This window comes from Stegostoma tigrinum, chromosome 8 (assembly GCF_030684315.1).
Source record: "Stegostoma tigrinum isolate sSteTig4 chromosome 8, sSteTig4.hap1, whole genome shotgun sequence".
Taxonomy (NCBI): Eukaryota; Metazoa; Chordata; class Chondrichthyes; order Orectolobiformes; family Stegostomatidae; genus Stegostoma; species Stegostoma tigrinum.
Genome location: NC_081361.1, coordinates 45709141 through 45724679, shown reverse-complemented (window position 1 = coordinate 45724679; position 15539 = coordinate 45709141). Strand labels below are relative to the sequence as shown.

The following is a 15539-nucleotide window of genomic DNA, read 5'->3' as shown; positions in this document are numbered from 1 at the left end:
CCGCTGCAGGCCAGACTGAAGGGAAATCGGATTCAGACAAACAGAATGGTCACGCCTCAAGCGGAATTCTAATCCCGAGGAGGTAGAGGTGCAAGGTTGTGGAATAGAGAGGGGGACTATAGGCAGTTATGTTTTGAACCTTTCTATAGAGGGGGAAAAAAGCCCTCAGATCCTAGCAGCACAACATAATCACTATAATTCACACCCCCGCGCGGGTATAAAGTGGGGCTTTATAAAGTGAGAGAAATAGAGGGTGGTGAAACTCAGCAGGCGAACGGGGACAACAAGCAAAGAAATAAAAGGGGGAAGCGCTGCCTCCGGATCAATGGGTGACGCAGTAAGCGTGAGCAGTGAGGCAGCCGGAGCTGGCAAACAGTGGGAGCGGCGCCTGCAGACACTGCAGACACCAGCCAGACCGACAGACAGGCAGGCAGGCAGTGAGCATGGCCGAGCCCACTAAAACCCACGTTATCCTGCTGGCCTGCGGGAGCTTCAACCCCATCACCAAAGGACACATTCAGATGTTTGGTAAGTAACCCACCCATCGCCAACCGGTGCTGCTGCTTCGTCTTACGACGAGAATGTCTCTGCACGTCGCTCCCAATGAATCGCTTAATCCATTCACTGAAAACAGAAACCTGCGTCTGACCAAAATCCTCTTGAAATGAGGAGGACGATGGAAAGTGAATGTGGGAAGAGTTTGCCCTGGTTTCAGCCAGCTGCTTTCCCTTTGTTCGCTGTCCAAGGCATGTGGTGCTGAAAGACACAGCCGGGAAAAGCCTGCAGCACTCCCAGCCCAGTCCAGCGAGCTAACTGCAACATCACAACATTTCCAAACGATGCTGAAACTTTTCCTGTTTATCTTGTTTCCAAATGACCCTGACCCTGCTCACGCCCTGGTGGAAGACAGTCTCGGTTTTGGCGGTGAACATTAGTACCAGCGCACGTGTCTGTTTCCTGCAGGATACCCGTGTTTTTGTTTTATAACCCTTACCACCACACTTGCCATCTCCAACAATTTATTTATGTAGATTTACCGGATTATTTAGAAGCAGAGGAAGGCTGGATTCCTTTGCCCCACTTTTTTTGTGTCGATCGGTTGTATGTATTGTGTGAAAAGTCCATCCTCGTAGGTCCAACGGCACTTTGGGTCTAATTGGATGATTTGGCAAGGAGTCGCAGCGGCCTGAGTGCTGTGAAATGGATGTAAGGAGAAAGAAACACCTAATAAATAGGGGAGTTGTTGCGCGGAGTCCTTTTGAAACTATTGGTACCCGGGAGTTGGAGATGGTGTACAACCTAAAAACTTGATTGTGTTTTATTTTTGCCCATACACAGTATTTTGATGCGCTCTTTTATTAAACATAGTGAATGTTTCGGCGCGCACAGAATCAGTAAGGACTTGTAGCGTTCTTAGTTTTTAATGCTGTGTTAAAGGTAGGATGGAAGATTGTTGCCGTTTGTTTTTAAAGCAACTGGATTGCTGCAGTTGGATGACGAGCTGTTTTAGCGGTTTCTCAAACTGGAGAAGGCGGTGAGGGGATGGATGGTCAGTGTGAGGGTAGGAATAGGGGAGCTGCCTGATGGCAGGTATTTGGAAGTTTTGACGGATGGAGTGGCGGGTGCCGAGGACAGCACAGGCAATCACAGGCACTTTGGGAGAAGTGGAAATTTCCAGTGAACTGCCGAGTTGCCAGGCTGCAACCTCACGGTGGCTTAATTGTACACACAGAGAAACTCAGTCACCCTGATATTGCTGAGCCGCGATACTAACTGGTTCCCTTTTTTGTTCAAGCATGGAATATGTAAATCTTATTCATGCACAGGCATTAATCGCCGCTGCTCGTATTCTAACCGTTTGTATCTGCCTCCTTCTTCGAGCAAGACATGCCCCGAATACCTTACTTGCCGGTGTTGTTCCATGTCTAGTAATGCACTTTCAATGCAGCATCAGTGATCAGAAGCCGAATCCAGGATGACCTTTAGTGTTTAATAGGCATTGCACAAAAAAGACAGCCTTTAGGAGAGACCATGATAAAATGGCTGCTTGATATTATCCATGCAGTCACAGTAAAGCAATGGACAGTAATTAATAACGTGTCAACAAGATAATTAAGTATCTGGGCCTCCTATAGGTGAATGTCTCCAGTTAAGATGATGATGTTTGTACATTTTTAGTAGATTTAGAATCAAAGTTTTTTTTCTTATTATTCTATGAGAGCTTATAATTTGAATTTTGAGAGCATTTCCGAGTCTGCAACATACCAGATAGGCAATCCCGATACTATGCAAAACTGCAGAAATAAAGTATTACTGGTAATTACTGGTAATGAAAGACCATCTGGATTGCAGAGAGATGCACAGTTAATGTTTGTGTTGTACATAATGTACTGATGCATTTTGCGTACATGCACTGAGGCAGAATGGATTTGTTATTACATTCCAGGCAGGTTGTTTACAGACCTGACAGGCTTGTGTGAAATATTTCAGACCCAGTTTATTTGGTTTAATTTTTGAAATGATCTGTGATAGGATACAGATAATAGAGCATTATTAAAGGTCTGTATAGAAGGACCTGAGATTGGAGCCATAAAATTTAAGATTTTTTAAATACATTTTAGCTGGTTTATTTGTTTTGCTATTGTGTATGTTAACATTTCTGTGTAGCTTAAAGTTAAAGCCTTTTCAATGAAAATGTGCTGATGCAAATCAGCCAAGATAAAAGTGCCTTTGTTACTAATTGGTATATGTTTAGATGATTACAGCATTTGTAAGAGAACACAAATGAAACCTGCCATGGATTGGGTTAGTTCAAAACTAGAAGGAATAGGTCTGAGGAACTCTTGCATTATAGCTGAAAAGTATTATTGAGACTGACACACACATTGTAATCACAGGACAAATGTCTTTATTGTAATTCCATAGTAATAAATGTACATTTCATGACAGAGCCTTGGTTAAAATGTTTTTGTCTGAATGCAATACAATTGATTACTTATATTGTAGAATTTAGTTGAAAAATGAAAAGTAAAACACCTTTGAAAGGAGAAATTAATTTCTTGTTTTACCTAATATATTTCATAAGGGAACATGAGAGTCATTAAATTAATTAAAATGACATGAATGTTTATGATGATAATTTGAGAGCTTAGAACAAACAATTAAAGCAGGTAGCGTTTAGAAGAAAACCAATACTTCATTCTTTGGAAATTAAAAGTGAACAGTGTTCAGGGGATGTAATTGATGTTATAATGGACAAGAGAGCAGAAGTGATCTGAGCTGGCTTGTGTTTATAAATAATTTAAAAATAATGCTTTGCACCTGGAATAATTCAAAGAATATATGCTGCAGTGCTATTTTAGGAAAACATGCTTTCCACTGTTTGAATCAAATGTAATGAAGTAAAAATGGAAAGTCAGATGTAAAATATTACCGCATGAACTAAAAGAAAAAAATAGCAGTAGCATGTTTATAACTATATACAAATGGGCATGGGGTTCTTTGCATTCTGAATTATTCATGTGACTAAAAAATGCCCAATTCTCTTTGATATTTCATGCTTGCCCATCAAACCCTTCATTTGAATAAATCTCTGCCCACAAAACTGACTATGACCTGGCTCCCGAATTTGAGAAATGTGCCCTGGAGTCTCGGTAATTTGGTCAAACAACCAGGCACAGCAAGGTGGTTTCTCTGCTCTGTTAACTTGATACTTTGGAGCAGGAGTTTAAAATCTATCCTTATTGAGAACAGCTCTTTAGTTTTACATTTTGAATGGATTCTTATTGGATAAGAATGTCACATTAAAATTGAAAATCTTCTTTGATTGCTAGATCTTTAACATGATGTGTTTCAATGATGGCTGAATGAGTTCAAACTTAAATTTGTATTCAAAGAAGAATTATACTTAACTGAATGTGGCATTTCCTTGACTCCCAATTGTTTCCGTAAAATCCCACTGATTTTTGCCTGTGCATGGATTTTATGTTTAGGTATATTCCTTTGAGTTGGGTGGATAGTTAAATAGTACTTGCCATCAGCAAGGATACAGCTTCAAGTGCAGTTTCAGATGCAGCATCTGGATTGTACCCAGGAAAGCATTTAGTGGCTAGCTATGTTTCTAATCATTCTTAGTCACCATCCTCTGAATATATTTGTGTTTTATTATCTTTGTTCCCAAGGAATTTTCAAGGTTGATAATATGCAATGGTTTATAATCCAGGATTTATTCTCAAATCTACATTGGACAGTTAAAATGAAGTACAATTTGATCACTGAAATTAATCTCCAAAGGATTGCTTTTGGTTGATAACACATGCAAATGCCTACAAAGTAGGGAATGAAAATAACAGCTTATTTTCAAAACAATGAGGAAAAGGATGAAATAAAAGGAGATGGGAGGATAACAGATATAAATATTACCAAACTTAATTTGAGAAATATGAGTTAAGTGATTTGTTTTTATTGCTCTGATCTTTCTTGGATTGAATGTTATATGACTGTGAGGGTAATTTGGGATTCAAAACAGGTTTCCCATTAATTAGTACAGATTATCAACAAGGTGCTTATGTGTTGCCAGGTTTGTACGAAGGTCTCCGGTGAATATGACGGATACATTCTATAATTTGGAACATAACAGCCAAGGTAAACTTGGTTCAGAAACAGATCATAGCCAAAATGCACCGTTGATCAAAGCTCCCTGAATTTTTCCTCTGCAGTTTCATCTGTCTGATATTGGATGTACGTGACAAATGGTAATAAAATATTAATACTTGGCTGTCCGCTTGTTCACTGTTACTAGCAGTATGTCGATCTCCTTGTCTTTAGTGATGTAGTAAGCTTAGTTTCAGTCATCCTAATTATTGACATAGATTAACTCAATTCAGTGTGTTCTGGTTTTTGTAACATTGGAGTGATAGATGATGGTGATAATGATATTGAACTTTGTGGAAGCCAGCAAAAGACCTTGAATTGTTAAGGATAGGTTCTAAGACCGGAAATAAATGTGACACTTGGAAAAGTAATTAAGCATCCACCAGTAGCTACAGTTTTCTAATTTTACAAGCATACTGATTGATGATTTACTGTTAATTGTGTGAATTGCATTTGTTAGCCCTGACTTTAAATACAGATACTTCTAAAAGATGACTTGATTTCTACAACTGTGCCCTTAAGAGTTGAATTCCAAACTGTCTATAATGTTCTAGTGCTAGTGGTATCTTCAATATTGTCTTATGTGATTTCTTGATCAAGTAATTAGATTAGGGTACAGTGAAAAACAATTATTGCATCAGCAGACATGTGCCAATTTTTTTTTACTTTGGCATTATAGAATGTCTTTCAGATTTATTTGAAAATTTTAAAAAACAGTCTTTGCAATGAGCTTGTCAACACTCTCTTACTTTTTTTTCCCCCATGATCTTGCAATAAATCACACTGATCAGCAGTTTAAGATCAAAAAAACAGTTTTGGCAAAGTCCAACAATCAAGGCAAATGTTACCACTTAAAGGAACTAACAATTTGACATAGGTCCAACTAATGTTTACTAGCTAGGTAATTTCTTCAAATTCACAGAGCTCAAAAGAAGGATGACACACACAATCCAGCTTTAATTCATTGTAGAGGGTGTGTGAAATAGTCAGTGAAGGAGATGGTGCAGATGAATAGTTTTTAATTTGCTAAATATAATTAAGGGGCGATAGATAGAATTTCAGAGAATTGTCACTTGAGAAGAATTAGTTTTGAACTGCAGTATCCTTGGGTACTGTACACTGGTTACTTTCCATCAATGAATAAGAAAGAATCAAATTACAAAAATAAGTTATTTAACAGCATTTACTTTGAATGGAGAAGTAATAAATTGCAGTAATTGAACACTTGAAGTGTGATTCAGCATTCAATATGTTGACTAAAATAATCAGTGCCATTTGAATATTGGTGTATAGTCCATAGGTTTGACTGTCTCCTTGTGTTAGAATGATCATATTAGTAGAAGCTTAAATTGGAAACAAATGAATTAAAATTTCATGCCATTTATATATTGTTAAGAATTCTTATGCATATTTTTGGGCTGTGTGATGAACAGGAAGATATTTAGATATTGAACTATTTGGACACTTTGGATTAAAAATGTTTTTACCAAGGATTTGAGGGCATCCTGTATGGTAAATGAGATCACTAGTTCAATGTGAGCTGTGATTACAGGTAGCCAAGTGACTTTGAAAAACAGTCAAGCAAATTGTTTAGGGAGTTTATTTCCCTGAATTGCTAGCATACCTGCCTACACTAGAGACACTGGGGTTCTGTGCTGATATTTTCCTAGCAACACTTAATGAGCTTGAAGGTCTAAGAAGAAGGAAAAGTCCTCCAGAGCAACAATATGGTTACAAATTTAATCTCTTCCCTTCAATTAGTTGAGGTACATGGGAACCTGATAACGCTTCCACACTTCATGTGTTGATTAGATTGTAAAGCCTGAAAAGCTGAACTGTAACCACTTTCTAAAGACTTGGATCCAGCTTGAGTTACATCGAAACTGAGGCTTTGTTTGGAAGCTGTATCATTGATTTACAGCTGAGAGCAATTCATTTTCACTAAGCAGAAACCCGGTGGTCTGTGAGAATTTATAGGAACAGAGGAACACAGAAACAGAAATAGGGCATTCAGCGCATTAAGCCTGCTTCACCATTTAATATTATCATGGCTAGTTGAACATTTCAATGTCTTTTACCCACACTATGCCCTTTGCACATTGATAAATACAAATATTTTACCTAGCTATTCCATTCAGTATTTTGTAGGTTTCAATGTGATCACTGCTCATTCTTTGAAACTCAAAAGAAAACAGCCCCAGGTTGCCTAATCGCTTGTCATAGAGCAGTCCTGCCATTGTGGGGACAAATCTGAGAGACCTCATTGCGTTCCTCCTGTGGCAATAATGTCTTTCATGAGATAAGGGGACCAAAACTGCATGCAATTGTCCAGGTACAATCTAAACAAGCTTCTATACAATGAAGCAAGGCTTCACTACTTCTCTACTTAAATCCTCTTGCAATAATGACCAATGTTCCATTCTCCTTCATTGCATCTAACACCTGCATGCTAGCCTTCAGTGACTTATTGACAAGTCACTTTGCATGTCTACACTTTCCAACCTTTCACCATTTAAGAAATACTCTGCGCATCTGTTTTTCCTACAAATGGATAACCTCACAGTTTTCCATATTATATTCCATCCACCATCATCTTGTTCAAATTGGCAAGCGAGTCCAAATCACCTGAAAAAAAAATTGTACCTTCCTCAAGCACCTGTTCCTGCTTAGCTTTGTGTCATCTGCACATGTGAAAATATTGCATTTGATCCCCACCTCCAAATCATTGGAACAGCTGTGGTGCCAAGTACAGATCCTTGCTGTCCCCCACTAGACAAAGTCTGCCTATGCCAGAATGCCCCATTTATTAATAATCTCTGCTTTCTGTCTGTTAGCCAGTCCCTAATCCATGTCAGTATGTTACCTCCTTTCCTATGTGCTTTAGGTTTGTTAACTAACCTCCTGTGGTGGGTCGTATCACAAGCCTTCAGAAAATCCAGATATACTTATCCACTCTCATGTGCCAATTGTGTTCATAACTTCCTCAAAAAACTCTCAACAAATTTGTCAAATATGATTTTCTATTCAAAACTCCATGCTGACAATGGCCAGTCAAATCATTTCTATCCAAATGTCAATTTATCATGGCCTCGCTGATGGAGTCAAGCATTTTCTGTACCATTGATATCAGGCTGACAGGTCTGACCTTCCTGTATTTTCCCCTTACTCCTTTCTTAAATAGTGGGTGTCATTTGCAGGCTTCAAAACTGCAGGAAGCATTCCAAATTCGATGGAATGTGAGAAGATGGTTACCAAAAAATCAACTGTTTCTCTAGCCACCACCTTCAACACTTTGGAATGTAGACTATCAAGGGACTTACCGACTTTCAGCGTCATTAATCGTTCCAGAAATCCAATAATCTTTCTGACAGTATTTTCCTTCAATTCCTCATTATCCCAAGTTACTTGGATCTCCACCTCTGAGAAATTCCCTGTATCTTCCTCAGTGAAAATAGACACAAAGTAATCATTTAGCTTTCCTGCCATTTCTCTATTTCCCATTGCAAAATTTCCTAACTGTTTCTTTTTTGTTCACTTGTGGGATGTGGATGTTGCTGCATCTATTGCTTCCCTTGGTTACCGTTGACGAGGTGTTGATAAGCTTCCTTCTTGAGCCGCTACAGTCCATGTGGTATAGATAGACTAACAATGCCATAAGGGAGGGAAATCCAGTATTTTGCCCCAATGACAGTGAAGGAACGGCGATGTATTTCCAAGTAGGATGCTGAGCGGCTTGGAGGGGCGCTTGCAGGTAGTGGTGGTCCCAGTATCTTGTGTTTCTAGGTGGTAAAGATTGCAAGAATATATTGTTGAAGGAGTCCTGGTGAGTTACTGCAGTGCATCTTGTAGATAGTACACAGCTGTGATTGGACATCAATCTTAGAAGAAGTGGACGCTTGTGGATGTGATGCCAATCAAGTGGGCTGCTGTGTCCTAGATAGTGTCAAGCTTCTGCTTTTAGTGGACCCATATTTTTCTTATTGTACTGTAGAAATCTTTACAGTCCATTATATGTTTTAGCTATCCTTTGTTTTTCAGATTATTGGCCAATAAAAAAAAGGCCAAAAAAAACTTTCAAAATGTCATCTGTCCAGAGTCTTTGTTGTCCTTTGTGTTATGTGAATTTGTTTGGTTTTGGATTAACAGGTGATGTCATTCTAATTCCAATTAAAAGCTTGGATATTAATCAGCTTTCTTCACCTGTTCTTAAGAGTTAGGCTTGCTTTATAAGAAACAGAGTATTTTGACTTTATGAAGGAAAGCTGGTGAAATTCTTTTATTTTGGATAGCAATAGAAAAGGAAACCAGCTGGTCATTTTTAGTGATTGAATCAAAACATTTATACAACTGATGCAACTCACGGATTAGTGGGTCTTGGCTGTCCATGCATTCCTCCCATCATAGTTGCAACAATATTTTCTTGAAAATGGCTAACTTTAAAAGTATTCATTTGAAGTGCTTGCGCAATGCAGACATAAAACAGGGAAAATAGCTTTGGAGTGACTAAACTAAAAATATCAACTCATGAATTTCAGAAAAGGCTGGAGAAATAATTGATATGACACAGGAATTGATACTTTTTATTATGTTTAGTGCATTTATCAACTTAATTTTTGACGTTGTCTGCCATGCAAATAGTCCAGTTAACTTGAACCAATCCACGAAATATCAAAATCTCTGAATTTTTAGGGAATTTACTTTCTGGATTAAAGAAAAATGCAGAGAAATTGGACACCAACAAAACTGAAACTTTAAATACCATGCATTAAATGTTTTCTTATTTTTGACATCGATCTTCCCTACCATTCTGCTTTCTTTCTTCATTTCCAGTTTGTTGAATGTTCTAAATTAGAGAACATCTGGAGTTTTTCTTCTTAATTTGGAGTCAGTTATTGTGATGAAATGGTTTAAGACCCTGCTATCTGGTTATCCTGTGGGCTATGACTGGTGCATATTGTTTGAGATAGAAAAAAACACTGAGTACAGAGAGATGCAAAAGAAGTTTATTTGCATCTCAAAGAGAAGGGTAGATTTATGTGTAGTGTGGGATTTACTCTGAATTTTCACTATTTAATTGATGATTCAGTTCAGCTATCAGTTTTTTGGAACACTGAGATTCTAACAATTGGCACTAAAACATCTTTTAAAAAGGATCCTACCTTGCATGGTGTTCTAAAAATATTTTTGTATTATTCTTTAGTTATGTGACATTGTAGCCAGGCCAATACACAGTGATTTTGAAACAAAATATTGCTTCTGGAATAATTTTATTTATTGTTAGTTAGAGTCTAAATGTTATGCAATACAAAACACTGCCTGAAAAATAGCTACCAGCTCATGGGAAAGTGATACGTCTGTTTGATTATTGCCTGTAACCAAAACTATTCAAGTCCCCCTGCCGTATTTGGTCAGTGAAATAATTGGGACATTTGCCATGAAGAAAAAAATTAAGTCCTTTCCGTAGCAGTATTAACTATTAGTAGACTTTGTTTCTGACTTAAATAAGTAAAATTACAGTTCAGGAAACTGCTTGTTCCATTGACTAGAGTGAATGCTGCAGTTATTAACCTCTTGAAAAATAACTCCATTTTCTACAAAGAAGCAGGTCCAGATTTGAGAGGTGAAGAATATAACTGGGCATTAGGATGTTTGGTTTATTCATTTCAGCTGTATTTCTACATCCTAATGATAATGCAGAGGTCCATGTAACATGGTGTTCAAGTGTTTTCAAAGTGTTCAGCTTACCATTTTGTGTGGTCAGTTTAACGTTTTTATTACTTTATATTTGGAAATTAGTTAGAGAACAATTATCATCTGAACAGCATTGCGCAAATTAAACACACTAAATTTGCTTCCAAGTGAAATTCAAGTGGTATATTTGGTTCATAATTTTGGCATGAGATGTATGATCTGTTGTTGTAGTTTCAATGTTTTTTTAACCGTTTATAGTGCTCAGCCTGCACTCTGATTGTTTACTCGGGTTATCACTAAGTCTACATAGCGTAGACAGTAGATTCACTCAATTGTAGTTTCTATTTCAGAGCATTATAAGGATGTATTTCACTACTGAAACATCAGCATGTAATCGAAGCTGATATTCATCTGCACTTTTTTGGTCAGATAGTATGGAGTTGTCCTTTCTGTCCTGGCCAATATTTATTCCTAAAATTGATTTAATGTAACTAATAATTTCTCATTGCTGTTTGTATGTGCAAACTAACTGCCAGATTCCCTATTACCTAACAGTGACTCAAGAAGTGTACTGTAGTGTGTAAAATGCTGTGGAGAGCCCTGAAGTAGAGAAATGTGTGCTATAAATGCAAGTCATTTCTCTGCTTTGATCCTGTTCACTCTGACTGCAATTTATGCATCTGGGCTTATAGAGAGTGCTGTCTAAGTGTGTGGGAATCATGAATTTGTAACAATTTCAATAGTTTGAAAAGCTTCTTTACTATTTTGTGCTTTCAGCCTTGATGATGTCAATCAATGGCAATCCAGCAATGATTGTGAAAATGCTGATATACTCCACTGAGAGCATTAGCAGCACCAGAAAAACAAAATACGTGATGTTGAGTCCATTTGAAATCCAGTGAAAAGCTTTTATCATGTATCCTGAGAGAACAGCTGAAGTGACTTCCTTTCTCTGTTTATTTTCCAGTCTTTTAATCTTTTCTGAGATTTCATTTGCAGTACTGAGATAGTGCTACAATGTTGGAGTTGCATTCTTTAGGATGAGGTATTAAATTATGACTGATTCGCTGGCTGATGAATGTAAAAGACTCTGTGGGACCAGTGTGTAGATAATTCTCCCAGGGTCTTGGCCAAATGTGTCTCAAAACAAAGATACGACAAAACGAACAGATTGTGTAATCAGTCATTTCATGTTTTGCTTGTGAAACTGTGCACAAATGGTCAGCCATGTTTGCTAGTATAATAATGATGACTAATTTTAAAAAAATGATTTGATGGTTAACTGCTTTGGAATATCCCAAGGATATTATAAAATGATATAAAAATGTAAGGTACTTCTTCTAAATTAGTACATGTAATTAAATTTATTACTACTATTAGCTACAGTTTCTTTACCCTAGCCTTCGTGGAGATGTTTAAATTATTCAGTTTCTTTTCAAGTTTGCCTCAGTCCACATCTCAATGTTATTCACAGAATTGATATTTCTTCCTCCTTTTTTGCATTTACCTTCAATTTCTCCTTCGGTTGTTACCAGGGCAAGTCTGTTGAGTTCTTGTTTCCAGAATCCATACTTGGCTATTTTTTTTTCCCCTAAGTGTACTTGGCTGCCTTATTCCTGAACCTTGATTTCACCCACTTATTTGTCTTTATGTCCATTGATTTATTATGAGCATCCTCCACTTTACTCCTGTTTTTAAAATTGCCATCCTGTTCACATCCTCTTCCTTTAGAGCTGATGCTCACATCTGTAGAGTGCAATACTCCACTCTTGTGATTGTACATGGCATCTTTTCAGCTTCATACTGATGCTTTTGGCCCTGCAGTCCACATCGTGCCTGTTGCATTGTATATCTAAGGTGGATTTCATTCTTGGATGTAACTTTGGTGTTTTCATTGAATCACCAACGTGGAAAAACTGCAGCAATTTCTGTTTCTATTTAGAATGTTGCGCTACTTGTTTATGTTAGCCCTGAAAGTTTATGAGAAGTTGTTCTCAAAGTGGGTAGTCAATGTAAATATTTAGGGGAGATGAATATTGGTTAGAAAATGGAGTTAGAATATTGCTCTTATCTCTGAAATCTGATCCGTTCTAATGCAGTGAGGCCTTCTTGTTGTGATTGCGGCTTAGCCTTCTTGCATGTCACTTTCCAGTTTTCAACACAGGAGCAAACGCTCAATTATTTGAGATAATGGGAACTGCAGATGTTGGAGAATCCAAGATAACAAAGTGTAGAGCTGGATGAACACAGCAGGCCAAGCAGCATCTCAGAAGGGTCTAGGCCTGAAACGTCAGCTTTTGTGCTCCTGAGATGCTGCTCAATTATTTGCCGCTTTTTAGATAGCAACGACACAAGAAAGGCAGCGTTGGAAAATTGTTCTCGTTGTCAGAGCAGAAGTTAGTTTGAGAGAGGCCACCAACACATTAAACTGCTCAGTGTTATATTAGTATCAAATTAATTACAAACTATTTCATCACAATATATACCACATCTGAATTTCTTTATGAAAATGGGTATTAATCTGCAATGGCAATCAGGTAGAATTATGTATATATTTTCAATAAATATACTGAAAACTAACAATTCTTTAATTTCTGATCAGAAATGGAATTTTGAATATTCTGTGTTATAGTCTTAAGCCTTCTTCAGTTACTTTTCAAAGTCATGGTAATTATTATAGATTAACAGTAATAGGATACAAAAACTTAGAATGTGTCATCCATTACAAACATTCAACACGTTAAAACAACTGTTCATTCATCTGTTCATTTCCCCAAACTTAAATCAAGCTATTGTGGATCCATAATGTGGTCTAGGGACAGTATCCTCACATTTAGCTGTGTTAAAATATCTTGGTAAAATTGCGCAAATTTAGTGTATTGTCCTTAAAATAGCATTTGTTGTTAACACATGAAATTCAGGCCTGACTTTTCGCCAGGTCAAATACAGCCTCTAGCTTAATGAGATGGGACTGAGGTCTCAGCCCACAAATACTGATTCCCAACAGGGCACCTACCATTTCATGAAATGGAGACAAGTTGCACTTTGGACAAGCACAGTCCAAAGGGGCAGCTGCACACACGAACCTGTTACAAAAGAAAGAACTGCGGATGCTAGAGTCTGAAACAAAAACAGAAAGTGCTGGCAAAACTCAGCAGGTTGGTAGCATCTGAACCAGTTGGATGAAGCGTTACCAGACCAAAAAAAAATTAACTGCTTTTTCTTCACGGGTGCTGCCAGACCTGCTGCGTTTCTCTGCAATTTCTGATTTTGTCAGGCAAATCTAATTTTTGAGAGTAAGGAATGGTAAATATGACTTGTGCACTTTGAATTATCAGGAGAAGATCTAAAACTACCAAATTTTGAGAAGTAGGATACCCTTTTGAATTGATTCAGTGCCCTTTAAAAATAGTAGTGAATGTGCATTAAAAGTGGATAAACTAATTGCTAAGGGAACTTGCAAGCTATTGAAGCATTTAAAGCTCTAGGCCTCTAAATTTTTGGGAAAAAATGTCAATACTTGCTATTTCACTCTAATGATAAAATCCTGTGTGCTATCCCTACAGGATTTGTGGATATGACTGACTTTAGCCCCACATAAAACCATGCATTTCTATTAACAGTTCTAACTGCTTAAAAAGTCTCTGATGTGAAGCTGTGTTTAGAAATGCTTGTTTTATGTGGGCCTAAGTAATTGAAGGGAGATAACTGTAGTAAATGGGTTTTATTTTAAGTCAGTGAGAATGTTTGTTGAGAATGCTGAGTTCATAATAGATATTTAATAACTTTATTTCATTTTACATCAGCACTGAGGTCTGCCCATGGTGGACACTGGGTGAATTATAATGGAGGGTGTAAGCGTAAGGGGTAGGTAGCATGGGTTGGCATGTTGGTGCTAAATTGGTATAGGGGCTTTAAAAGGCCATGAGGGTGGGTGGGCGTGTTCTAAGGTTGACGTAGACAATGAAAGGCACGGGTCAGTGGGGAGAAAGTTGGTATTGAGAATGTGAAATGCTACAGGGTGAGTAGGGAGCTGAGGCATCATGATGTAGCATGGATAGGCCATGGGGAATGTGTTGGGGATTGAAAGGGGTGAGATCAGTAGGGATATTCTTTATTTGATAGTTTTTTTTTGATAGCTACAACAAAATCCTGAAATACACAGACCCAATCCTACCTGCAGACCACAGCGAGCTACATTGGCTACTCTTTCCAGGGACAAGAGGTTTGATTCTAATAAACATTTTCTCCCAAGCTGTGAATTATCTGAATGATGTGAACTGTAGGCATTTATATATAAACACATATATAACTTTTAATGTTATTTGCGAGTTTGGCTTTGTTTTTTTGAGCTCAAGTTGGTGGGGTTTCCATGTGTCTGAAGTTAGTAATTGACTTGTAAATATTTCTGTCGTCAACCTGATTTAATTTAAAAACATTTGTTCAGGACTGGCTTTAGAATTAATGAGCACTGTGCGCCACTAATGGACTTATAATTATTTTAGACTGTTTTGTAACCAAGCATGGTAAATAATGGGGACTTGAGATTTGTTAGAGAGATTTGGACTTTCTTTAAGCTTTAAAAAAAATGCCCGTAGCTGAGAGAGAGAATTTTAGCCTCAGTTTTGACTTTGATTGGGGCTATATATATGTGTTACTCCTAGGCCGGAAGTTATGGGATAAAATCTTGAAGAGATTACTTAAAGCTGAGTGAGCAATTGTATAATAGCTTCATGGAGAAGTTTAAAAGTTGAAGTCACAAGTGACTTAAACTTACCGTGGTGTTAGATAATAGAGCTGCTGGTGTTAGCATCTTGAGTGTTTTTTTGAATACTGTGCTAGAGTGTGTTTTGGGTGCTATACAAAAGCTGTTTTGCTCCTTTTAAATTTACAAAGGAGTGTTTTGGTTTAATGGGATTATGTTTTTAGTCTGTGTTTAAAAAAATTTGGTCTTGTATTAAAAATAGATTGTTTGGATTATTCAATTTCAGCTTTATTTCATTTTAACAAACCTCTGTTCTGCTGTTAAAGCAGTATCTGCAGCATTGTGTACTTAGGTTTCAGTTTTGTTAAAACAAAACAAATCAAGATACGCTGTATCCATCCAGGTTCAGGTCTGGGACCTGACTTGTTTGGCAGTAAATCACCTGGGATCATAACACTGTGCTCTGCACACCACCCTCAGGAGCAACAAT

At 37.5% G+C, this 15539-nt stretch overlaps 1 protein-coding gene across 1 annotated transcript in view; it reads left to right on the top strand.

The window, feature by feature from the left end:
• The first annotated feature begins 320 nt into the window (after positions 1 to 320).
• nmnat2 (nicotinamide nucleotide adenylyltransferase 2) overlaps positions 321 to 15539 on the top strand; it is a 219349-nt gene continuing 204130 nt past the window's right edge. The window contains exon 1 of the mRNA XM_048539439.2: positions 321 to 528. Within this exon, the coding sequence (XP_048395396.1) occupies positions 444 to 528 (85 nt within the window). The 5' untranslated portion in view covers positions 321 to 443. The remainder of the gene's footprint in view (positions 529 to 15539) is intronic.